This window comes from Lissotriton helveticus, chromosome 7, assembly GCF_964261635.1.
Source record: "Lissotriton helveticus chromosome 7, aLisHel1.1, whole genome shotgun sequence".
Lineage (NCBI taxonomy): Eukaryota > Metazoa > Chordata > Amphibia > Caudata > Salamandridae > Lissotriton > Lissotriton helveticus.
In genome coordinates, this window is record NC_136068.1 from 293,282,224 (window position 1) to 293,310,028 (window position 27,805).

The 27,805-nt window shown below is 45.1% G+C and overlaps 1 protein-coding gene across 1 annotated transcript in view; it reads left to right on the plus strand.

Moving 5' to 3' along the window:
- The window catches only part of LOC144766744 (uncharacterized), a 604,477-nt gene that overhangs the window by 520,258 nt on the left and 56,414 nt on the right, over positions 1-27,805 (plus strand). Inside the window, exon 13 of the mRNA XM_078650492.1 lies at positions 9,129-9,180. Coding sequence (XP_078506618.1) covers positions 9,129-9,180 — 52 coding nt within the window. The remainder of the gene's footprint in view (positions 1-9,128; positions 9,181-27,805) is intronic.

Here is a 27,805-nt window from a genome sequence, read left to right on the forward strand (position 1 = left end):
CCATACCCATGGCGACAGGTTTACAGGCTGACAGCACCCGACTATGGACCAAGAGACGCAGCTAGCCCCGCTGAAGCTGGTCACGTGGAATGTCCGAGGCTTGAGGGACAAGATTAAACGGTGTCTGGTACTGCAGTCCCTCAAGCGTCAGGGCCCCACACTGGTTCTCCTGCAAGAAACACACCTAGTGGGGACGACGTGTAAGGCGCTGGATAGATGGGGGTATAAAATGATAATCCATTCCAAGTTCTCGTCTGGCTACGGAGGGACGGGCATACTGATGCGGAAACATTCTCCATTCCTGGTTTTGCAGACGAAGGCAGATGACCAGGGCAGGTTTGCAGCGGTTCAGGAACAATGGAAGGGTAGACTCCTTAATGTGGTATCAGTATACGTCCCACCAGCACTACACACATTGGCGCTTCCAGCGCTTAGTGACTTCTTGCTGGCACTGCCGGAAGGGGACCTTTTCATTGGGGGAGACTTTAATGCTATGATGGATGCCACTGTTGACAAATACCCGGCTAGGCCACCAAAGCCTGGGACCTCATGTTTAAGGAGTTTCGTTGATGCAATGGGGCTTATAGATGTATGGAGACACTCACACCCAGCGGGGCGACAATACACATACCACTCGATAGTACATAATAGCCTAACCAGATTAGATTATTTTCTGACGCTGGAAGCCACCCTGCAAAATGTTGAGGGGGTTGGAATTAAACCAAGGGGTTTCTCTGATCATTCCCCCGTGATGTTAACTTTCTCTCATCGCCAAAAAATTAGGCGGAGAATATATCCCATTCGACCTGGTTACCTCAGCGTCCCGGGTATACGGAAGAACCTCCGTAAAACCACAAAGCAATTTTTTGAAGAAAACGTGGGGTCAGTTCGCTCACCTTCAATAGTATGGGAGGTATACAAGACCGTATTTAGAGGGCAAGCAATATCATCTATTTCAGGGCACAAACGGGAGCAACAGAAGGAACTCTCAGACTTCGAATTAGCACTGTAAGCAGCTGACACACACCATTCGGCTGACCCAACGCCGGACACGGCGCATACACTGCACATCAGACAGCAACAGTATAGGGGATACCTGCACGAAAGAACGATGGCTAACCTGGCAGCGACGAAACACAAAATATATGACGTAGGAGATAAAGCCGGTAAATTACTGGCATGGCTAGACAGGAGAGAGACAAGTCCTAAGGGGATACAGCAGATACGAAATGCAGGCGGACAACTAGTGACGGACCCGGAGACAATAGTAAATATTTTAACGAACTACTTTTGCGAGGTTTACACACCGACGTCAGAGGTGACGGATGTTGAGGTAGCAGAGTCACTGCTACATGTAGACATGCTGAAATTATCCCAGGAGGATACTATGGAACTGGGGGCTGACCTCACGGATGAAGAGTTACAATTGGCAATCAGATCACTACAGTCGGGTAAGGCACTGGGACCCAACAGAATCCCGGTGGAATGATATAAACAAATGGCAGGGACTATTTGCCCACATATGCGAGTAATGTACCACGACAGTCTATAAAAGGACGTGCTGCCACTCGACCAGAGAGTAGCGACGATAGTGGCAATACCAAAGCCAGGTAAGCCCCCCTCTGAGTGTACTTCATACCGCCCTATAGTGTTGCTAAATGCTGAAGCCAAAATTTTAGCTAAATTATTGGCTAATAGACTGATGGCATATTTACCATGTTTATACCCCCAGATCAGTCGGGCTTTATGCCTAACAGAAACACGGCACTCAACCTCAGGCGATTACACGGTGTACTGGCAAAAGCGCTGTCCCTGTCAGAACCAGCGGTGATTCTAACTCTAGATGTGAAGATGGCCTTCTACATGGTAGAGTGGCGATACCTTTTCGCGGTCCTCCCACACTTGGGATTTGGCCCTAAATTTTGTGCCTGGGTGCGCCTCTTGTACACAAATCCACTGGCTCATATTACAGCTAACGGACACATGTCACGTGACATACCGTTGGCAAGAGGAACGCGGCAGGGCTGCCCCCTGTCGCCTCTTTTGTTTCCGCTGGTTCTGAAGTCTCTGGCGGCTACGGCTAGACAAGCCCCGTTGTTAAAGGGTATTCAATGGCGTGATGGTTGGGAAGATCGTCTCTCTTTATACGCAGACGATATATTGGTATACCTCACAAGTCCGGAACAGTCTATCCCGATACTCCTCGCCATCTGCGAGACCTTCGGGAAAGTATCAGGATACATGATAAACTGGTCCAAGTCAATCCTATATATACCGCAAGGTTCAACACCGCAACTTCCTCTTGCCTGCCCCTTGATAGTGGCGAGAGACTCTTTTAAATACTTAGGGGTACATATTACCTCAGATGAGAAGGACTTCTTCTCCAAGAATTTGGCGCCCCCACTGGAGAGGCTACGGAGAGATGTGATGCACTGGGCGTCTCTGCCCCTGACCCTCCTGGGTAAAGCGGCACTTTATAAAATGATGGCCCTGCCCCGATTCCTCAACACCCTGGAAAATACGCAGTTTCATGTTCCGCCTAGGTACTTTACACAGATAGCTGCGCAGGTGTCGCTACTGCTCTGGGGCAGCTGCCCACCACGCATAGCGCTGGCAAAATTGCATAAAAGTTGGTATGATGGCGGCATAGCACTCCCGGACCTGGAACTATATTACTGGGCAGCACACCTTAAAGTTATTAATCAGTGGTTACATGTGCTGCAGGATGACCCGGCGTACAGGGCTGATAGAGCCCAAATGGGAACGAAAAGGATGCTCACGATTTTATACGACTAAGGACTAGCATTGAAACTACAGGGTCGTTACTAAGCTTACCCTGCTGTGGGATGCCAAGACACTAGGACAGTTGAGAAATAGCAAAGGATTTGACCAATGGGACAATATTGGTATCTCCACGGTAGGAGATCTCTGGGACAAAGGGACTGTGATTCCCTTCGCCCAACTTCAACAACAATATGAATTAAGCCCGACGGAGACCTACAGGTATACGCAAATACGACATGCGTTACTCACGGTGATCCCACAGGGTGCGGAAGTCCCTGAGGCCTCCCCATTGGACGATCGACTTCTGATTGATTATATGCAAAAACGCGCCACATCCTTCACCTACAGGAAGCTGATTAATAATTTGCCCGACGCGACAGTCTCACTAAAAGGAAAATGGGTGACGGATGTGGGGGACGTAGACGACTCGGAGTGGTTGGAGGCCCTGGCATCACCCAGAGAGGTGGGAATCACTCCAAGACTTCGGCTAGTGCAGCTTAAGATCCTCCATCGGGTATATTACACTAGAACCATGTTGTTTAAAATATCAAGGGCACAACACCCATATTGCATGAGAGGGTGCAGAGAGGAGGGATCTTTCATACACACAGTCTGGGAATGTCACAAGATAGCGGATTACTGGCGACAGATATTACGAACAATTTCGCAAGCAGTGGAGGTTTCGTTGCTGCCAGAGCCACGCAAGTGTTTACTCAATATATGGGAGCCCAATGACCTAACGCGGTATGGACAAACGTGGGTCACAATGGGGCTCATGGTGGCGAAAAGAAATATTGCACAACACTGGGGTGCGGCGACTCACCATCGCTAGAGGCCTGGTGCAAAGATATGGATCTCACTATGATAACCGAAAGAACAGTGTACATAACACGCAAATGCCCTAAAAAATGGGCTAAAATCTGGGCGGCCTGGAACACATACAGGAGGGATCTCTGTGACCCGATACCAGAATTAGATTCGGATAGTTCGGATGAGGATTAGGGGGGAGGAGGGTTCCTGGGGGGATTGAATTGCCAAATGTCGATCTAATTGAAAATGTTGAGTATTTCAGTTTGATAATGGTAATAATTGCAGAAATGTGTTGCCTTCCCATATTGCTGGCATTTTACCTATGTATCTTCATTGCCTATGTGTTAAATGAATAACATTTTTTTAAAAAACACTCACCCAGTCAACAGATCTGGGTTTAATCCATCACCATTCTTTAGCCCACCCTGCCACCCCAGTTCAGACATGGCCATATGCAAATCAGTCTGACCCTGCGCCTCATGGGAACAGTCCAACCCGAACTGCCAAGCCATGCCTTCCCTGGACCGGAATCAAGCTTCCTAGGACCGGTTTCTGGCCTTACAGCCGTCTTCCCCCAGGCTTGCTTGAATCCAGTGGCAAAGTGAGCAAGGGACTCAACGTCTGAGCATACCCTGCCAACTCATGGCAAACAAAGCGGTACAAAAGGGGGTGGTGATGGACGGAGCATCTGAACCAATCAAACACTCTCACCCAGTCAACAGATCTGGGTTTAATCCATCACCATTCTTTAGCCCACCCTGCCACCCCAGTTCAGACATGGCCATATGCAAATCAGTCTGACCCTGTGCCTCATGGGAACAGTCCAGCCCAAACTGCCAAGCCATGCCTTCCCTGGCATTCAAGCAAGCCTGGCTGAAGACGGCTGAAATGCCAGAAACCGGTCCTCGGAAGCTTGTTTACGGTCCAGGGAAGGCATGGCTTGGCAGTCCGGGCTGGACTGTTTCCATGAGGCCCAGGGTCAGACTGATTTGCATATGGCCATGTCCGAACTGGGGTGGCAGAGTGGGCTAAAGAACAGTGATGGATTAAACCCAGATCGGTTGACTGGGTGTGAGTGTTTGATTGGTTCAGATGCTCTGTCCATCACCACCCCCTTTTGTACCACTTTGTTTTGTACAATGAAGATGGCCTCATGGTTCCTTACATAATCGATGTATTGTGAATATGATTATGCACATGAGCCTAGATGAATACCTGCAAATATGCAAAGCTGTTCTTTTGCCATAGGATGCAGATGGCCATGACTTTTACACAGAGTATGTTCATGCTGTTATGTACCTCATGTACAGAGACTTTTCTAAGAAACCTCATGCATAATAAATAGGGCTCCCTATTTTATGGTATTTACCCATATTTAATGTTTGCTCATTTTAACTGTACTTATCCATATTGATTATAGATTTTGTGAAACAATGAAGCTGAAATGTGTATATTTCTACATGTAGTTAACGAGTTAATGGGCACTCATGCCTGAACGCTTGCCAGGTTTCAATGATTTAAACACCCTTTGATGATGAAATATGCACTTATAAGGAAACATGCAATTTTTAGACTGAAACTGCTGTTTAAGGCTTTTTACTTCAATTCCTTTTTTTTAACCCTTTTTGCCTGTTTAATTTGCACAGCTATTGGCCTTGCAGTCATGGTTGACAGCATTTAGAATCACTGAAAAACAACCAATTTTAATTTGTATTCACATTTAAAAATAAATACAGACAGGAACTTAAATGTTTTTCTGTCTGTATAAATCTGTCAAAATTGTTAAAAACGGAAAATGGGGAACCTTAAGAATAAATCAGGCCAATTTCTAGGAAACTTTGATATTTATTTGGCACAAAACTGGGTAAAAGTTCAGTGCTAGAACCTTTATTCAGAGCAAGGTAGGATAAATGTAGATGAAAGGTTGTGTAGCTACCTAGGCCGATTGGGGTGCATTGGGGAACATAATAACAGAGCCCTCCAGCAGCCCCTGAGCTAGTCCAGTTCCGGAAGCTGCTGTACCCGGTGCTACTCCTGAACTCCGGTTTTGTGTGGACTACTGTGGCTTCAATGCCATCACTAGGACTGATGTGCACCCCATCCCCAAAGCTGATGAGTTCTTTGATCGGCTGAGTGCTGCCCGGTATCTCAGTACGTTTGATCTAACGTCTGGGTACTAGCAGATTGCCTTGACTGATGGGGCAAGAGAGAGGTCTGCTTTTTCTATGCCAGAGTGGCAATGCCAGTTCAGTGTCATGCCCTTTGGTTTGAAGAACGCCCCTGCCACATTCCAGAGACTGGTCAACCAGGTACTGTCCAGGCTGGAGGAAGTCAGCACCTCCTACCTGAATGACATTGCTGTGCTCAGCTCCAGCTAACAGTTAATTGTTGAATCCATTAACGTTTTTTGCTATTAGTCATTTTGGAGCTTGTTTTCTTTTTTGGGATAATCTGACCGAGGCTCCATTTTTATGGAGTTCAGCTTCCAGTAAGCTTTGGATTTCTAGGCATGGTGGAGAGTCAGTGAATCTGGTAGAATATGTTGCTTCCAAATAAGACATCCAAGAAGAGTTTAATGAAAGCCACATATTGATACCTTTTATATTATTGTTAGCAAGTGCTACCCCAAGTAGTATCTTATAGATGTTTAAGGCAGGATATGGCCTTGTTGCACATGGAACGTCATGGGTATTCATTTTTATTTTTTAAATGTAAATGTGGGTGAGCTAGCAACTACTGCTTTGAGAGGAGATGAAAACCATTTGGGAAGCAAAGGTGGTGAATATATCAGGACGGCTTGTTGTGTCAAATGCTGCGGAGACGTAGAGGAAGACAATATGAAAGGTATTGCTTGTCAGTAGAACTGAGGGTGTGATCACACATGGATCGTTGTTAACTCTTCGTAGAATGGTTACCTAAATCCTGAATGGTGGTTAACAAGTAAAACATTGCCTTGATTTGTTCAGAAGATCTCTTCCTTCTGAATGACGGACCCAAGAAGAGGAAGCTGCTGATTGGGCAGTAGTTGGCAAGGTTCTTAAGGTGTGGGTCCAACATTTTAGCAGTGGAATTGTCTGTCTAGTCTTGGGGGAACTGTGAAGATACCTTTGGAGAGGGAGGCATTGAAGATGTCCAAATTGCAATATTAGTGTTAAAAAAGTAGTTAATCACTATGCACTTGTCTATGGAAATTTGTATGGGATGATCCGGTGTGGGAATGACGCAGAGCATGATGGCCTTAAAGAGAGCTTTGCTTCCACTTGTTATTGTTTTACATTGATGTATGGGATTGGTGCAAATGAATGCTCTGGAATCAGACAAGAGTTTACTTTCCATGTGTGAGTATTTCTATAGGCACAATGTCTTTCTAGAGCTGCAAACTTTTTCATTCTGCAAGCTCTTGAAAGTACAAGGTCTGACATCTTCAGTTTTGATTAATAAAGTGCCTGAGGGTTGCTAGCACAGTTCCCCTTACTGAAGCACCAACCCTGTCCCTGTGTTTGTGGCTCTTTTCCTGACTGAGGATGCCTTTGTCTCAATTTGAATAAAGCATCTCTACCATCTTAACAGATTGCATGCATTCAACTATACTCAGAGTAAGTATACTTGATGTATGTGTCTTTTAAAACTGTCTCTTTTATGGTCATATTTTTTATGCCAAATAAAGATTTTATTATATTATATATATATAAGTATATCTTTAGCTAACATTTATTTGGTTGTGCTCACTGAGACTACGCGCTTTCCTGACCGAGGTAAATATTGGAAAGAAGATGAAGACAATTGGAAATGGTTATGACATAATATCTAAGTATCTGGATTTCCATAGGACCAATTCAATTATGTGGAATCACATAATAAGGAGCGCGTTCTTTCATTTGAGAAGCATTGCTAGATGTTTGAAGATCTGTGGTTGGAAAATACTGGTCCGGTATTTTTGAGACTAGTAAATAGTTTTTAGAACCGACCTATGCATTAATTGATCAGTTTAAAAAACCTCTGAATTGTAGTGGGTCAGCCACTTGCCGATCTACCTCGTGAATATTCACGAGGTAGGTATTAAATTGCGTGGACCTCCATGTCTGTGATTTCTATGTAATGTGGTAAAATACAAAAATTAAATACCGTCCATTTTCCATGAAGGAAATGGGACTGTGTTTAAAAAGAAGAGTTCACTTTTATTTTCTTTGTTGAAGAGTTGTCACTGGTACCAAAAGTGGTCCCCTCGGTGTTTTTTTTTTACATTCACAAAGGGGGAAGGGTCACTAGGGCACACGTTCCCTGTTGCAAATGCATTACCCCCTCCTTCTAGGTGTCCCTAACACATTGATACATAAGATACCGACTCGGAAGGGACACTAACATCACCCCTTCCAAACACTGAATTGGTATTCATTTAGAATTACGTTTTAGGAGTAAGAAAAATATTTCTGATTCCTAAAATTGCATTAGTACATAAGAAAGAGCATTGTAACGATCGCAAGCGCCGAATTGGAGCGTTTGTGACCGTTAAAATGCTTAGATCAACTGGCCCCTTGTTTCTCTCCTGTATGTGTTTTCATCTCATCTCTCCGAATGTAGAGAAGGCTTTATTGAGACGCTGGGAAGCTGATGTTGCATAATATTGAATCTGGAGAAGGAGGGGGGTGGGGGAGAGCGAGTTTGACTGTCAATGCTTGCCCATGTAATTTCAAGATGACATATAATTTGAGCTCAGAGGAGCAGATTTACAAGCCAATTGCGCCTCCTTGCACTGCCATTGCGTCACTTTTTTACGCAACGGTGGCGCGAACAATGCGGCAAATTACCAGCGTGAAGCATCTAGGGAGATGCGTCACGTTATAAAGCCCTGCGTCACATTATACCTTGCGCCATGTAGAACTGATGCAGTGCAATTTACAACATTTCACTGTGTCACTCTACGCCTTTACTGCGTCAGAATCCCTGCGCCTGCTAAGACCAGGCGTAAGTAATGATGCAGGGAATTTTGCATGGGACTCACCTATCTGTGTGGCGCAGTGCTGGAGTCGCATCCCTTTATGAGCAACTCCAGCAATGTGTCACCTTTGGGCCAACAGATGCGTTAGAATTTCTGACACATCTGTTAATCCTTGCTCCATGGAGCACTGAATTGTAAATACAGTGCATCCATGGTGGCGCAAGTACATTTGGCGCTGGCGCAAGGAAACTGATGCCTCAATGCAGATGTGTCATTTCCTTGTAAATCTGCCCCAGAATATTTATTTACAAGTGTCTAAAAAATTAAGGAAAGGAGGAGGCTAACTTGATTTTCACAGACTGAAACCTTTTTTGCGTCTAGTTCTGCATACATTTATTTCTGTCTGCAATTTTGAGAGGGATTAGGAAAGGATATATCTGTGAAAATATGTTTATTCATATGCATGTACGAACCTATGATTGTACTTGTGCAAATAAAATACCATGTTTAATGTTTTATGGCATTATTCACATCTATACAAAGTATTCCCCACTCAGTCTTCATAATAACACCCATCGCTCATTGTGTTTTTCAGAATGGGCAATGTAAGAGTTCTAGAACAGGCTCCGGGATTGAACTGCGAGGGGGTAAGTGCAGCAGTATTGACTTTACAACGCATACCGTTGTAACGCATGCCTTTACCACACAAGCGTTACAACATGAATGCAATCACCACGCATATCCTTTACCACGTAAATTCTTTTTACACACAAACTTTTACATCGATTTTCGTAGTTAAACTATGCATGCAAATGGCATTTTCTTGTTAAAGAATTTTCACTCTAAAAATTTTTTTTTTTAATTTACCTCTGCACGACACCACCCCCTCATTACTCCTTACCGCTCCTCTCCTTGATTTTCTGTGGTACGTCGTTAAGAGGAAGCGGAAGGGTTTTTCCATTTCCTCTTACGACACCGATTGCCTCCATCTTTTTCTTTTTCTTTCGAAAACAGGTGCATTTTTTTTGGTGGGGGTACCCTCCAAGCCCCCTTTTTTAAACCCATGCTTTTTTGTGGGGGGAGACCACCCAAACCCCCCTTTTTTTCTTTTTTTTACTATAGCACACATGCCTTTACTACGTATTTCGTAGTAAAGGTATGCTTAGTAAAGGCTTTTCGTTGTAAAAACGGATGCATTGTAATGCATGCGTGATTATGGTTATGTGTGGAAACAGCCACGTTGTAGTGGCCGTTTCCCCACTGGAATAGAGAAGGCGCGAGTACAAGCCATGATGACGTCAAAAGTGTTACTACATTGGGGCTGGTGTGTGTCTGCTGAGGGTACTCAGTCCACCTATTACAACTGAAACGTAAAGTCTGTGTGGAATGGAGAACGGCGGATGAAACGTAATCATAATAGTGAAATGCCATCCGTATGTATTAACTTGGTGCTTCTTAGAGCTACACCCGAAATTCACTAGAATTGCACAGGATACTCACCCTGGCCCATTTTCCTCTCCTCATGTTCTTGTTTGGGTTGGGCAGTTTCGTGCGAGTTTGATACCACAGACCTCTTTTGCCGAGCAACAGAAAATTGCTCTCCATGTTACCACAGATTATGAAGCTTGAAGCTTTTTTCACTCCTTTCAGATCCTTTCCCCCCCGCACACAGGGCCATATGTATCAAGCAAATTAGCATTCGCAAAGGCCGAAATTCGCAGAATTTCGGCCTTTGCGAATGCTAATTTGCTAAATGGAATGTATGAAACATTTTCGCAGCAAAATAAGGAATCGCAAAATTTGCCATTCCTTATTTTGCGATTGCACTTAAGGAATCGCAAATTTAGCGATTCCTTAAATGCAATGTATCAAATAAAAATTAATGCAAAAATGGCCATAAGGATTCGCAAATGACCACCAACTTTTAGTTGGTGGTAAGTTGCGAATTCTTTTGAAAAAGCAATTTATTTAAAATTCAAAGGTGGCATAATACGCTCATACATGCCCTTAGGGCATGTATGTGCGCCATATGCCCACACATGTAATTTTCAGGGGTGCAGCAGGGTGTTCTTGTGACACCCCTGCACCCTTGAAAATATTCGCAATTTGCGATTAGCAAATTGCTAATCGCAAATTTCCCCTTCATTCCTATGGGCCTCCTGGCCCATAGAAATGAATGGGAAAATTGCGACCAGCAATTTGCTAATCGCAATTTAGGAATGTGAAGGAATCGCTAAAAATAAGCGAATTCCTACAGACATACCGTTTTGCGATTTCTAAATAGCGATTCCTTAAAATTCGCTATTTAGAAATCGCAAATGGTGAGGATGATACATATGGCCCACAATAACTAATATCAGTTTATTGAGTACTGCTGTTTTTTCTGCCCATTTCCTCGTCCAGCCCCGACATTATCATCTTCAGTACTTTCCTTGTACAGATTCCTAGTGCTTGATAGTAAAAGTGCAAAAAGAACTATTAATGAACAGAACAATGTCATACATTCACCCCAGTACCGAGATCTGGGCTTAAATCCATCGTGATAGTAAAAGTGCAACTACATGTTCCAAAAATGTTGAGTCAACTTTACTTAAGCAGTGCTTGGTGGTTCAAGGTGCCGCGGATGACACAAGGCAGCTTGGATGTTATAAGTGCTGCTACTACCAAGAGCATGCACAAACATTATATTTAAGGCCCGTTGGATAAAAGTGTTGCATGAATATATTTAGTTATTAGAAGCATAACAAGTTATTTTGTCCAGCTGGGTTCCAAACCGTTTCGCTGATCCTGTCAGCATGCATTTAGAAGTTGCGACAAATGGCAGATTTTTGCGAGCCCAGTTTTGTAATTGAAGCTACAAAGTTTGAACAGGCTGTTGAAGCAATAGAGGTAAAATAGACAGTGTGTTCTTCTCGGAAAAAGACACCCATTCCTCCTATTAGTTGAATCAGTTTTAATTAACATTTTTGCATTCTCAGTTTTCCAAGAAATCTCTGCCGAAAAGAAATTCCTCTGTTCTGACATACAGGGTCCTCCAACCTGATTCCAATATACAGCCCATGAGACCTTCGCACAACAGTCTGTCTCCAAGTCCTACGATTAGCCTTTCAAATGTGTCCTTCAGCATGGAGTTTTCTACCTAGAACCTGAGAACAAATGAATAAAGTCAATTTCATGTCGGAAACTCCTCGATGACCAAAATCACTGGGTTTATTACTGCAAAATGATTTTTTACATGTAATAAACCAATTTTGTGAGTCAGAAATGCCTCTGACTCGTAAAATGGCTTTTGCAATCCATTCCAAATAGCTATGGGGGGGGGGGCATTCCTTTCTCAAATAGCAAGTCATAGTGGTATGCATGAAAGGTTTGTGTCACCACAATTGCAGTCCCAAACCATTCATTAGTTACAATACCTCAAAGAAGTTTATAACTGATCTGCAAAGATGAATGTGTTGTGTCCCCTTGAGGAACCTTTTTGTTTGTGTATTGTGTTGGCAGCGTCAGAGCGAATAAGCAGCAGTCCAAAGGGCCATTATCTCCAGGCCCGGACTGGAAGAAGCAGCCCCGGCAAATTTTATCAGACCAGCCCCTATACAGTCCATAGCAATCAAGCTCAGCAAGTGAGCGGGACCACTACAAGGTGATTTTGGGGAGGTTCCCCCATCAAGCTAATTTGGAAACAAGTATTTGCAATGCAATAGGTCTCGCATTCACGCGGGTTTGAGCTATTGGCATTGTAAATAACAATGCCTTTTATTGATTTTTTGGGTGTTAAAACATAAATATAAGGCAATGTCATTTACAATATTAATAGCTTAAACTCTCGAAAATGCAAGACCTATTGCATTGCACGAATAGACTTTCTCAACCACTTGTTAGATTGTAAATCTCAGAGGAAGAGACTGGCCGACGACGTCTTCAAAGTAGTGATAAATAGTGCAGTGAAGAAGATGTGTATGTTTGGTAAATTACATATATAAGAACAACAAGAGAGATAGGGCTCACAGGACACTCCTATACCCCAATCTAAATATCATTTAAGCAACAGAGGAGTGACTCAACAAAGAAATATAAAGAGTGAAACGCAAAAAGAGGAAACCAGTGGGTGTCAAGTGAAGAATATCAAAAATGATTTTTATAAAACCCTCACTCACCCGTCTATTGGGTGACATGCTTCATCATTGGGTTATTTTCACCTGGCAAGCCAAATGCGTGCCCGGTGTGCTACTACACCTGCAACTGCAGTGGAGCTGGTTACTTATTAAAAACGGTGTGAAAGGTGATAGTGAAAAAGGTGTAAGAATAAAAGAGTGCGAGCTCCAACCTAAACCCAACTTTAATAAAGGTTGATGCAGGCACGTCCTTAAAAAATAGTTAGTGGACAGGATTGACTGTAAATTTGAGTCAAAATGTCCTATTAGGTGCAACAAATGGTCGACATGTTTCTGCTCGTCATGGCCATTTTGGCCGAGCTTTCATCAGGACCAATCTCAAACACTGGGCGGTATACGCACGCTAAGGCGTACCCTAACCTCAGTGTGATTGAAAAAAAAGGTTTTCGGGACTCACGGTTTTTATTACCGGATCACCCTGGTTAATCCAGGTTTTTTAACATGTGAAGGAGAGGTTCACTTCACTTCATGGGTCGGTGGCGGGGGTATTCTTCACACCGGAATCATCTTCATTCCGATGGCTCCCCGCGTAAACACCTACGTCGTGCACTACCACCGCCTTACATAGACCAACATGTGAAGTATGAGTAACATATGATACGAGCTATAAACACTAACAAACTGCTCCAACACCTTTCGCTATGTGATTACACTGTCTTTGCTCAGGAAGAAGAGCAGGGGGGCTATATCCTGCCCTCTCCGTGATTTGAGTGTGCAGTGTGGCATTGCGTAAGGTCATTGCTATCTTTGGACTATAAAAAAGCCCCCCAGCTGTGGTAGGGCACTGGCTTCACCTCCTGATGCAGGGCAGGCTGTTCTTTCTGGTATGCATGGAGGGAGTGTGGGATGCAGCTCCGGTCTCATACAGTGTCCCTGTTACTACTCGTGAGCGAGTGGAGCTGAGGTGGTGGTATTGGTATTGGTGGAGGTGGTATTGGCGGTACTGGTGGTGGAGGTATTGATGGTGGTGGCATTGGCATTGGCATTGGTCCTGGTGGTATCGATGGTGGTGGTGGTATTGCTATTGGCGGTATTGGTATTGGTGATGGTGGTTTTGATACTGGTGGTGGTGGTATTGCTATTGGTGATGGGACTGACATTGGTAGTACTGGTATTGGTGGTGGTGGGATTGGTATTAGTGGTGGTGGAATTTGTATTGGTGGTGGTGGTATTGGTTGTGGTGGTATTGGTGGAGGTGGTGGTATTGGTGGAGGTGGTGGTATTGGTGGTGGGGTATTGATGGTGGTATTGGTGGTGGTGGTATTGGTGGTGTTGTATTGCTGGTGGTGGTAATGGTGGTGGTATTGGAGGTGGTGGTATTGGTGGTGGTGTTGGTTGAATTTATGGTGGTGGTATTGGTATTGGTAGTGGTATTGGTAGTGGTATTGGTGGTGGTGATATTGGTGATGGTGGTGGTATTGGTGGTGGTGTATTGGTGGTGCTGTATTGCTGGTATTGGTGGTGGTGGCATTGGTGTTATTGCTGGTGGTGGTATTAGTGATGGTGGTATTGGTGGTGGTTCAATTTTGTGGTGGTATTAGTGGTGGTGGGGGTGGTATTGGTGATGGTGGTATTTGTGGTGGTAGTATTGGTGGTGGTGGTGGTATTGGTAGCCTTGGCATTGGTGGTGGTATTGGTGGTGGTGTTATTGATGGTAGTATTGGTGGTTGTGTTGGTGGTGGTGGTTTTGGTGGTATTGGTGGTGGTGGTATTGGTGATGGTGGCGGTATTGATGGTGGTAGTGGTATTGATGGTGGTGGGGGTGGTATTGGTGGTGGTGGTATTGGTGGTGGTATTTATGGTGGTGGTGGTGGTGGTATAGTGGCGGTGGTATTGGTGGTGGTGGCATTGGTGGTGGTATTGTGATGGCGGCATTGGTGGTGGTGGTGGTGGTGGTGGTGTTGGTATCGGTCATGGTAGTACTGGTATTGGTGTTGGCAGTATTGGTGGTATCGCTATTGGTGATGGGATTGGTATTGGTGGTACTGGTATTGGTTGTGGTGGGATTGGTATTGGTGGTGGTGGTATTGGTGGTGGTGGTGGTGGTATTATTATTGGTGGTATTGGTGGTGGGTTAATTATGGTGGTAATATTGGTGGTAGTGGTATTGCTGGTGGTTGCATTGGTGATGGTATTGGAGGTGGTGGTATTGGTGGAATTGGTGGTGGTATTGGTGGTATTAGTATTGGTACTGGTGGTATTGGAATTGGTGGTGATATTGGTCATAGTGGTGGTATTGGTGGTGGTGATATTGGTCATAGTGGTGGTATTGGTGGAGGTGGTATAGCTGGTATTGGCGGTGGTGGTATTGGTGGTGGTGGTATTTAGATGGTGGTATTGGTGGTGGTATTGGTGTTGGTGGTATTAGTGATGGTGGTATTGGTAGTGGTGGAATTGGTGGTGGTTATTTTGGTGGTGGAATTAGTGGTGGCAGTATTTGTGATGGTGGGATTGGTGGTGGTGGTATTAGTGGTGGTTATATTGGTGGTGGTATAAGTGGTGGATGTAGTGTTGGTGGTGGTGGTATTGGTGGTAGTTTAATTGTGGTGGTGGTATTGTCATTGGTGGTAGTGGTATTGGTTGTAGTAGTACTGGTATTGGTGGTGGTGGTATTGGTGTTGATGGTATTGATATTGGAGGTGGTGGTATTGTTACTGGTGGTATTGCTATTGGTGATGGGACTAGGATTGGTGGTACTTGTATTGGTGGTGGTGGTATTGGTATTGGAGTTGGGTGTATTGCTGGTGGTTTTATTGGTGGTGGTATTGGAGGTGGTGGTATAGGTGATGTTGGTATTGGTTGAATTAGTGGTGGTGGTATTGGTGGTGGTGGTATTAGTGGTGGTGGTATTAGTGGTGGTATTGGTGGTGGCGATATAGGTGATGGTGGTGGTATTGGTGGTGGTGTATTGCTGGTATTGGTGGTGGTGGTATTGGTTTTTGTATTGGTGGTGGTATTGGTGGTGGTGTATTGCTGGTATTGGTGGTGGTAGTATTGGAGTTATTGCTGGTGGTATTATTGGTGATATTGGTGATGGTGGTTTTAGTGATGGTGGTATTGGTGGTGGTGTTTACATTTTGTGGTGGTATCGGTGGTGGTGGTATTATTGGTGGTGGTGGTGGCATTGGCATTGGTGGTGGTGGTGGTATTGATGGTAGTATTGTTGGTTGTGTTGGTGGTGGTTTTGGTGGTGGCGGTATTGGTGGTAGTGGTATTGATGGTGGTGGGGGTGGTACTGGTGGTGGTGGTATTGGTGGTGGTGGTATTGCTGGTGGTATTTATGGTGGTATTGGGGGTGGTGGTATGGTGGCGGTAGTACTGGAGTTGGTGGCATTGGTGGTGGTGGTATTGTGCTGGCGGTATCAGCATTGGTGGTGGTGGTATTGGTATTGGTTGTGGTAGTACTGTTATTGGTGGTGGTGGTATTATTGGTATTGGTGGTGGTGGTATTGCTATTGGTGATGGAATTGGTGTTGGTGGTACTGGTATTGGTTGTGGTTGTGGTGGTAATGGTATTGGTGGTGGTGGTATTGGTGGTGGCGGTATTTGGGGTGGGGTATTGATGGTGGTATTATTGCTGGCGGTGGTATTGCTGGTGGTGTTGGTGGTGGTTGTATTGGTGGTGGTGTTGGTGGTATTGGTGGTGGTATTGGAGGTGGTGGTATTGGTGGTGGTATTGGAGGTGGTGGTAGTATTGGTGTTAGTGGTGGTGTTGATGGAATTGGTTGTAGTGGTATTGGTATTGGTGGTGGTATTGGTACTGGTGGCATTGGTATTGGTGGTGATATGGATGTTGGAGGTGGTATTGGTGGGGGTGATATTGCTGGTATTGTTGTTGGTGGTATTGCTGGTGGTGGTATTTAGGTGGTGATATTGGTGGTGGTATTGGTGATGGTGGTATTAGTGATGGTGGTAATGGTGTTGGTTATATTGGTGGTGGTATTAGTTGTGCTGGTAGTATTGGTGGTATTGGTGGTGGTATGAGTGGTGGCAGTGGAATTGGTGGTGGTGGTGGTATTGGTGATGTTGGCATTGTTGGTGGTGGTATTGATGGTGGTGATGGTATTGGTGGTTGTGGTGGTTTTGGTGGTGGTGGTATGGATGGTGGTGGTGGTATTGACGGTGGTGGTATTGATGGTATTGGTGGTGGTGGTATTGGTGGTGGTATTTATGGTGGTATATGTGGTGGTGGTATGGTGGTGGTGGTATTGGTGGTGATGGTATTTATGGTGGTATGGTGGTGGTGGTATTGGTGGTGGTGGTACTGGTGGTAGTATTGATGGTGGTGGTATTGGTGGTGGTGGTATTGGTGGTGGTGGTGGTATTGGTGGTAGTGATACTGGTGGTATTGGTGGTGGTCGTGGTGGTATTGGTGGCAGTGGTGGTGTTATTGGTGATGTATTGGTGATGGTTGTGGTATTGGTGGTGGTGGTATTGGTAGTGGTGTTGGCATTGCTGGTGGTGGTTGTATTGGTAGTGGTGTTGGTGGTATTGGTGGTGGTATTGGTGGTGGTATTGGCGGTGGTATTGGTGGTGGTGGTAATGGTGGTAGTGGTAATGGTGGTGGTGGTATTGGTGATGGTTTGGTGGTGGTGGTGTTATTGGTGATGGTGGTATTGGTATTGGTGGTGGTATTGGTGGCAGTGGAATTGGTGGCATTGGTATTGGTGGTGGTGATATTTGTGGTGGTGTTGATATTGGTGGTGGTGGTATTGGTGTTGGTGGTGATACTGGTGGTTGTGTTATTGGTGGTATTGGTGGTGGTGGTGGTATTGGTGGTGGTCATGTTGGTGGTATTGGTGGGGGTATTGGTGGTGGTTGTTGCATTGGTGGTGTTGGTATTGGTATTGGTGGTGGTATTGGTGGTTCTGTTGGTGGTGGTGATATTGGTGGTGGTAATGGTGGTAGTGGTGGCATTGGTGGAGGTGGTGGTATTGGTAGAGGTGGTGGTGGTAATGATGGTGGTCGTGGTATTGGTGGTGGTAGTGTTGGTATTGGTAGTGGTATTGGTGGTGGTGGTATAGGTGGTGGTGGTATTGGTGGTGGTATTGGTGGTGGTGCTAGTGGTGCTAGTGGTGGTATTTGTGGTGGTGGTGGTGGTGGTGATATTGGTGGTGATATTGGCAGTTTTGGTGGTGGTGGTAATAGTAGTAGTATTGGTGGTCGTGGTATTGGTAGTGGTGGTATTAGTGTTTGTGGTATTAGTGGTGGTATTGGTGGTGGTATTGATGGTGGTATTGGCGGTGGTGGTATTGGTGGGGGTGGTATTGGTGGTGGTGGTATTAGTGGTGGTGCTTTTGGTGGTATTGATATTGGTATTGGTATTGGTGGTGGTGGTGGTGGTGGTGTTGGTATTGGTGGTGGTGGTATTGGTGGTGGTATTGGTAGTGGTGGTATTGGTGGAGGTGGTATTGCTGGTGGTGGTGCTTTTAATGGTGTTTGTGGTAGTGGGGTTCTTGGTGGTGGTATTGGTGGTGGCATTGATGGTGGTGGTATTGATGGAGGTGGTATTGGTGGTGGTGGTATTGGTGGTGGTATTGGTGATGGTGGTATTGCTGGTGGTGGTATTAGTGTTTGTATTGGTGGTGGTGGTATTGTGGTGGTAGTGTAATTGGTGGTAGTGCTATTGGTGGTACTGGTAGTGGTGGTCGTGGTATTGCTGATGGTAGTGGGGGTGGTGTTGGTGGAGGTATTAGTGGTGGTGGTTATGGTATTGGCTGTGGTGGTGATATCGGTGTTGGTGTGATTGGTGATGGTGATATTGGGGTTGTGGAATTGGTGGCGGTGGTATTGGTGGTGGCGAAACTGGTTTGGTGGTGAAGGAGGTGGTGGTATTTATGGTGGTGGTGGTATTGGCAGTGGTGGTGGTGTTGATGTTGTTGTTAATAAAACAGGCTTTTGAAAACAACCAATCAGGTGGCTTTAGGACAAATGGATTTAGGCCCAGATCTCTGGGGTGAATGTATGACATTGTTCTGCATTCTGTTCATCAATTGTTCTTTTTGCATTTGTCACCCCCAGTGGTACAGGTATGCCCAGATGTGGGTCCAGGTCTCTCCATGCCACTGCAGTCGAGCTAGCCTGGCTGATAAGTGGTGAAACCCCGAACCGGTCATAGGATGCTTGTTTCCAGTCCAGGGAGGACCTGGCCTTGGCAATTCGAGCGGAACTGTTCCATTTGGGCACAAGGTCAAGACTGATTTGCATATAGTATAGTGGAGTAGTGTGGCTCACTGGTTAGAGGCGGCAGACCTGAGAGCAGAGGACGGCCCGGGACCAGGGTTCGATTCCCGACGCGGCAGGTTTCTGGACCAGGGTCAGCGGACTCGATAATTCTCTCGCCTCGGTGCCCACTCTGATCAGCGATCACACTCGGCAACTCTGGGCACTAGCTTGCCTCATCTTCACTAACGGCCCCACCAGACTGCCGGGGATGCCTGGTCTCACCCTGGAGATACCCATTAAGGGACCATCTCTCAGGGAAGCCAGGAAGGGTTTCGCAGCGGTCGAAGCGCGGAGGTACCCCTTCGGGAGTGATTCCAGCGCTATATAAGCACATAATTAATTAATTAATTAATATGGCTGGGTCCAAACTGGAATGGCATGGAGAGCAAATAAACGATGGATTTAGGCCCAGATCTCTGTACTGGAATGAATTTATGACATTGTTCTGCATTCTATCCATCAATTGTTCTTTTTGCATTTGTCATCAAGAGTGGAACAGGTATGCCCAGATGTTGATCCTGTGCTCTCCAAGCCACCAGGGTCAAGCTATACTAGCTGATGAGTGGTGAAACCCCGAAACCAGTCCCAGTAGGCTTGTTTCCAATCCAGAGAGGACCTGGCCTGGCAGTTTGGGCTGGACTGTTCCTATCGGACGCTGGGTCAAGACTGATTTGAATATAGCTGTGTCCAAACTGGAATGGCATGGTGAGCAAAACAATGATGGACGTAGGCCCAGATCTTTGTACTGGGGTGAATGTATGACATTATTCTGCATTCTGTCCATCAATTGTTCTTTTTGCATTTTTCACCCTGAGTGGGACGGGTATGCCCAGACATGGGTCCCGTGCTCTTCATGCCACTGGAGTCATTTGCATATAGCTGTGTCTGAACTGGGGGGCGAAGTCCACTAAAGAACGATGATGGATTCAACCCAGAACTGTGAGTGGGGGGGAGTGTCTGAAAATTGTCAGCGCTCCGTCCATCATGTCCTTATGTTTGCTATGCTTGGGAACACTCACACGCCACCCATGTAACGCCTCCCAGGGGGCAGAGTAATGCAAAGCAGCAATTTGGACTGCGTTCATGTGGTAAATAAATAATTTATTACCGGATCTATTTTTCGGAATTAATCAATAAACAGGTAGCTCAATAAATAAGAGTCAAGATTCGAGGTAGCGGAAGTATACAGGCTTTAATCAGGCATAAAAGGACAGGAACAGGACAGCCTGTACGGGAATAGGATGGCAGCTGCCGGGGGCAGGATCTGGGAATGATGCGCATAACTTTTAATAACGGTGCACAATATTTATAGTTAAATAAAATACATTACATTCAATACAGTAGGCGTAGCAGTAGGCGTGGTTTCGTAGCAGTCGCGAAAGATAAGGGCAAGATGATGTAACAAGAAGGCGTGTACAGGGCGTATACATAGACATGTGATGTAAACGTAACAGAATATGTCATAAACGGGGCGGAAACATGGAGGGGGCTACCTGAGCAGCTGGGACCTCTAACCTAGTGGTGCGCGCAAACTGGCAATGACGTGTTACCAGAGAGAACTGGGGGCTATGACTTCTGCGCTAGAAGAGGAGACTAAAGTCTGGAGTGTCAGAGCGACATGTACCCAGGCATATCTAGTATCTGGTGTTTAGAGTACATGTTGATAGAATCCAAAAGTTATCAGGGTAAAGGCTAACAGACACTAAGACTGGTGCATGCATAATTCTACATGTAGTGCGTGTGCGAGGAATATTCTATGAATATTAATACAGTATTTCTCTTACATGGAGACATAAAGGCTAGACCATGACGGAAACTATTGATGCGATTCAGTAGCTTAGGAATGCAGAGAAGGAGGGCTGGACTGATAACTAGAAACATAACATATTCTTGGCAGACTGGAAGGCAGAGCCAGGCCGAGCCGGGCACTGCGTGGCAAGAAGTAAGCTAAGGGTCAGGGATGCAGGTGGGGGCTGTATCGCTCCTCGGAGAGGGTTCAGGAAACAGGAGCTGAATCTGAGTCCGGGCCCTTTTGAGGCCTAGAAACGGGGACAATTCAATGAATTAACGTGCACACTGTAAAACGTGGCAACGTAGGTTTACATAGGCCTAATATTCGTAGCTTTCACGAGGACTGGAAACTGGCATACTAGAGATGGACACAACTATAATTGCGTCTTTAATCGATCAGAAGGGAATACATGCATATCGATCATGCACATATGACATAACATGGGGAACACGTAGGCACATATAACATGGCAAAATTTACTTTTCCACATTCCCTCCTTGTGCCCTACGTTTCCATCAGGAAACATCTATATTCATGATACCATCTATCATTTCATATAGCATCATTTGCTCGTCTCGAATTGTCTTGGAACGGGACTTAGGACTAGGAATACAAGAGGTAGCACAAATGCCGCAAATCGCAGGGCCACATTGTATACAGAGGCAGCAACTGAAAATGATCATTACTGCAATACCTAGGAATGACAATACTTTCCATCCCCAGGCAGATATAATACTCCAGAGCCAACCGGACCATGTCCAGGTGCCTGGATTCTGGTGTAACTGATGGGCAATTTTGTGAAGTCTGGTTATAGCTGAATAAACAGACGGCGCGTTATTAGGAATGAAAATGCAGCAACTAGATCCGATGACTCTACATGCTCCTCCTCTATCGGCCAGTATGACGTCAAGAACGAGACGATTTTGGAGCACGACAAATCTCATAGCAGATTGATCTTCGGTTAAGTTACCTAGAGCAGAAGTAGTCTCATTCACTACTGCTTCAAGGGTTCTGGTTAACCTACGTATTAACTTACTATTCTGGACAGGTCCTATAAAGAAGAAAAAACCTTTATTGAAATCTGTATACTGTTCTAGAGCAGTTTCAGTTTGATCGACAATTGGGGACTCGATCTCCCTTCTAGGTCTGACGTGTACTAGATGTGTGTTTCTGTGATAATCAGATGGGGCTAGAAAAACTGGTGGCAGTAGGAAGGCAATGTAACATGTGCCATCCCAATCGAGGGGCAGACGAACATATGCGGTCAGACCACACACAAAATAAGAATGACGTGAGGCTTTGAAAATAGATTTCCCACTGTCACTATACTCGACAGTAGTAGTACAATCACTATGTCCTACATGTGCGGAACCATTCTTTCTGACACATAATTCGCCTTTGACTGCTAATACTGAAATAGCAGGCAAATCTGGAGTAGTATCGGACTGAACATTCAGGACCATAAAATTCGAAGAATAATTACCTAAATCATATACTTCCTTTTCTAGATCTAACCCTGTTCTATGGGGGAGACCTTGCTTGTCTGGAAAACATGTTCTATTCAGAAGGGACATATCATTGGAAGATGACGTTAACGTGGACCATGCTCCACACAAACCATTATGTGAAAACGGATAAGGAAAAAGTGGCAGAACTCCCTTCGGTGTCTGGAAAGGGGGGAGTCGACCACACACCCAACAATTAGTGGCATTGCTGGTCTGGTGTGAATAATGTAACATTCTTATAAATGTATTATTTCTCATAGCAAGACTATAGGATAACTCGTGAGGAGGCAGATCACTAAATGTATGCTCTACTGTAGCATTAGAAAACTTATTTACATGAGACATTGGAAAACATAAATGTAATGCATAACTTGTGCAGGTAACCATTAAACTTAGAAACAATAAGAAACTTAGAACGACGATACATCGTATAGAGTTTTGACTAACTCTCTCACTATGGGGGTCTATCTCATACATGTCAGGGACCTGTCTAACCGTTTCACCCGAGAGGGACTTAGACAATTAAACTGGCTGACTTATTTTACTAGACCGAAGCTTCAACTTATACTCCTGTTGCGGAGTTTTCTCTAACAGAGGAACTTTCAGTTCAGAGTCTGGTTTCAGGCAGTCTTTAGAAATGTCCTTTGAAAATGTTTTTTCACGAACTCCATGGAACTTCTTTATATGGCTCAGATGGACCCACCCCTTGCGGCCCTCCAACTTCACGGCCGTGCGGGTGGTCAGGAGAACAAGTCGCGGCTCCTTCCAACGGGGCTCCAGTGGACTTGAACGATCAAAGTTCCTGACGAGGACAAGGTCGCCTGGAATGACCTCATGCGGTTTCACTTCAGTATTGTCTGGAAATGCAGCGGCAACCTGTGAACGACAAGAGTGTAGGGCAGACATCAAGGAAGCTAGGTAATCTGTCAACATATTACTGGAAACATCTGTAATACTGCGGGGTCTAGGTGTACCCCACATGTTTGGGGGGCGGCCGAATACGACCTCATAAGGGGACAGACCTGATCTGGAATGTGCAACCATCCTCATGAAAAATAAAGCAACTGGCAGGGCAACAGCCAGTCTACACCTTTCTCTTTACATGTCGTGGCAATACGGACTTTCAGGGTCTGATTATGTCTCTCTACGAGACCGGCTGCTTCAGGATGGCGCACACAATGGAACTTCCACTGGTACCCTAACAGAAGGGAAACATGTTTCATTAACTCAGATGAGAACGGCTGGCCGTTACCAGAATACACGACCCTAGGGAGTCCATAGCGGGGGAAGAATTCACGAACCAACTGCCTGGCAGTGGTCGCGGCTGTGTAATCTGGAACTGGATATGCTTCTGTCCACCTGGACAAAGCGCATACAACTACGAGGACATACTTGAAACCTCGACATCGCTCCATCTGAATATAATCCATCTGGAGGACTTCAAAAGGGTGGTCAGAAGGTTGGAATCCACCTTGTTCCACCGGGACACTTTTACCTGGATTGAATTGACAACATATCATACAAGTACGGACTTTCTGCTTGGCTGCAGCTCGTAAATGCTTGTTGAACCAAAGGTTCTGGATACTGTCTAACATAGCTTTTTCTCCTAGATGTGCTGGACTATGTGCGGTATTGATAATGACTTGAACCATAGAGTCGGGGAGGAACCATGTGGCTTTTCCCTTCGTCACCCATCCCTGATCTGTCTGGACCCCTCCTTGTTCGGACCATTTCTTGATTTCTTCGGGAGTAGCATGTAACTGTATGTCTATGACATCTTGTGTAGGGTCCTTAACTGTCATACAAGTAGTCGGATCTGGAGTGGATGTCTGTGTCTTGTTAACTGGAATATCTGGTGTCTGAGCTGTAAGCTTGGCTGTTCGATCTGCTAGATCATTACCTTGGGAAATGATGTCAGTAACTTTAGTATGTGCCTTGCACTTCATGATAGCGATAGCTGTCGGTAAATGTATTGCATCTAACAGAGCTTGAATGAGGAGGCCATGCTGAATCTTGGTTCCATGAGAAGTCATGAAACCTCTCTCCTGCCAGAGTACTCCGAAGTCGTGTACGACTCCGAATGCGTAACGTGAATCTGTATATATATTTACTTTCAGGTTCTTGGCACGTATGCAGGCTTGGGTCAGAGCAACTAGCTCTGCTGCTTGAGCAGACAGCGTGTCAATACGGTTTGTTTCTATAACTTCTGTGTCAGTAGTCACTGCATACGCGGCTACTAGTTCTCCCGTACTAGTTCTCATACATGAACCGTCCACATAAAGTGTCAGGTCGGGATTAGGTAATGCAATGTCTGTCAGGTCTTGTCTTGGCTTGGTCATGGTGTTAACAACTTCCACACAGTCATGTGTGGCAGGATTTGAAGTAACTGACGGTAACAGTGTAGCAGGATTTAGAACGTTGCAGCGTCTGATTTCTATGTGTGGCTGAAACAGTGTCAGTTCATAACCTGTTAAGCGTGCAATTGTCAAGTGCTGAGTCTGTGTTCGGTTTAAAAGAACTTCCACGGAGTGTGGAACTTGTACTGTCAGGGAGTGTCCTAACACTATGGAATCACTTTGTCTGATAGCTAGAGCTGTGGCTGCAACTGACTTGAGGCACGCAGGCAAAGCCTGGGCTACTGGATCTAATGTGCTCGAAAAATAAGCACAGGGCTTGTACTGTCCTGCTTGATCTTGTGTGAGAACAGATAATGCAGTACCATCACGTTCTGTGACAAAAAGTGTAAAAGGCTTACTGTAGTTCGGTGTTGCTAGAACAGGTGCTTGGCATAAGGCTTTCTTTAATTCATTAAAAACAAGTGTATGTTCAGATGTCCAAGGGAGAACAGTCGATACGGCTGCCTCCTGTGTCGTTAACTGTATCAGTGGCTTGGCAAGAAATGCATACTGAGGAATCCATTGTCTGCAATAAGAAGTGAGGCCAATAAAAGCACGTACCTCCTTCTGTGTCTTGGGCTGTGGAAGACTCGCTATCAACTGGATACGGTCTGGTGTCAACTGCCTACCCCACTTGGACAGTAAGTGGCCTAAGTAGATCACTTGCTGGACACAGAACTGAAGCTTCGAAGGGGACACCTTGTGCGCCATCTCGGCTAGGAAATACAGAACTGTAAGTGACGCTCGCTCGCAGTCACGTTCAGAACGGGCTGTGATCAGTAGATCATCGACATACTGGAGCAGGGCAGTGTCAGTTGGCATGTGAATATTGTCTAGTTGTCTCTTGAGTGCTTGACTGTAAATACTAGGACTTTCTAAGAAACCTTGAGGAGCTCGTGTGAATTTATAGCTCCTTCCATTTAAACAAAAAACGAAAAGGTACTGGCTGTCTGGATGAATCGGGACACTGAAAAATGCGTTCTTGAGGTCTATAACAGTGAAAAATGTAGCTTCAGAATCAATAGCTGTCAATAGGGAAGAAATATCTGGGACTACTGGGTACTGGGGTATGATACATTTATTAAGCTCTCGAAGGTCAATCACTAATCGATATACTGGAGGTGCATTTGGATCAGTACGTTTCATGACTGGAATGATAGGAGAATTACATACATTGGAGTCAGTTTCTACAACCACTCCTTGAGCAATAAGCTCGTCAATAATTTTGGATAAGGCTGCTACAGCCTCAGGTGGCAATCTGTACTGTCTGATTCGTGGCAGGACTATACCTTGTTTGAGAGTCACACGATGGGGTGTGATTTGCATAAAACCTACATCAGTTGGACCTTGCGCCCATAAGTGCTGCGGTACATTTGATAGTCTCGGATCAAAATCACGTAATACATAGTGACCTTTAAAGTCACGCAAAAACAATCGGATTCCTTCCGGGGAGCAGCAAATTACTGCACCTAATTCTTTCAGTGTTTTAATGCCTAACAAATTTTCTGGACATGATTTCGTAAGTAACAAATCAGTAGTTCGGGACAATGGACCAACTTCTAGGGAAACTGGTTTTGAAATCTCGTTCACAATAGGCTTTCCTGAAAATCCAAGGGAAACATTTCTAGAGCCTGAGAGCGGAGCCCCTGGAACCTCGTCATGACTGATGGTAGTCCTACTTGCCCCTGTATCAATCAAAAACTTTCTGTCTTTCCCTAATACTTGACTGTGTACATAGGGACCCTCTTGATCTACAGGTATCTCGATGAGAGGCAATCCTACCTCCCTCTCTAGGCTGTTTCATGAATACTGTTGATACTCTGGATACTCTGACTGGGCATACTGGTACATCTGCTGTGTAACATGCTGTGTTGCAGCGATAGCCTGCGGTGCTGGAACTGTCTGTTGTGCATTCTGGGGTGACTGAGAAGTCTGTGAAACTTGTTCTTGTCTAGGCGGACGTGGTCTTTCTTTAGTTTTACCAGTTGCTATGTTGTGTTTCAGAACTGCACACTCATTTATAAAATGACCTGGCTGTTTACAATAATTGCAAGTCCCTTTAACGGGAGCTGCAGGATGACTGGCTTGATTCGGACCCCTCTTCTGACTGTCTTGTGGAACAGATTGTGCAACTAATACTTTCATTTTCGTGTCTTTCATACGTCTCCTTTCGTGTTCTTGCTCTTCCCTGATTCTGTTCTGGTGATACTGGAGCATCTGAAGCATTTGTGACGGGGTACTAGCTTGCCAGGTACTTTCGACTTTCAAAACTCGATTTTTAACTTGTGGACTTGAATTCTCGACTAGTTTAGTAACAAAAAGATGAGGGTATGACTCGCTACTCGTCTTCAAACCACTGTTAATAATAAAACATTTTTCAAATCTAGAATAAAAATCACTAGTGTCTTCATCCTGTTTCTGTTTGCATGCTGAGATTGCATCCCAATCTTCCTTTTTCGTGGCTAGTAACCTTGGCAAGACTTGTATCAATAACTCGGGCAATTCTTTACATTTGTCCCCAAGACCGGTACCTGGTACTCGTATTTTATCTTCAGCTTCTAGAGCTGTCCAATCAATCTTTTTCTCTCCCACCTCCCATTCTTTTTCCTTGAGTTTTTCATATACCCCTGCGGGCAACAGGACCTTTAGCATTATAATGATATCTGGATACGTGTATTCTCCCATACGGAGCATGTCCTTTAATTCTCGATGGAACCCTGCTGGATCTTTGTCGTGACAGGGAATTAACTTTTTCATCTCTAAGAGTTCCATCTTTGTGATAGGGGTGTAAACGAATACTCGTTGCATTTCACCACCCGCTGTCCTAACTGGGTGTACTTCTCGTAACGGATGCTGTCTATCTATGTAAAATGATTTACTTTCTGGAGGTGAGACATGAACAAAATGCGGATTCAGAAACGTTCTATATTTGTGGCGCTGTTCTAGAATAACACTAATTAAATCTGTACCTAAACCTCTCCATTTATACTGGAGTAACTCGTTCAGAACATCATGTAACGGACCTGGGTCAGAATGTTGTCCCTCATACAATGTAATGAGGTGCTGGGTCATGTACATACCCACCAGTCGCTGCTCGGCTGGGGGCAGTTTCAGAAACATTTGTGCCACTATTTCGTCTGGAAAAGTGGTAGAATCAGTAGTCCACCGAACTGCTGATC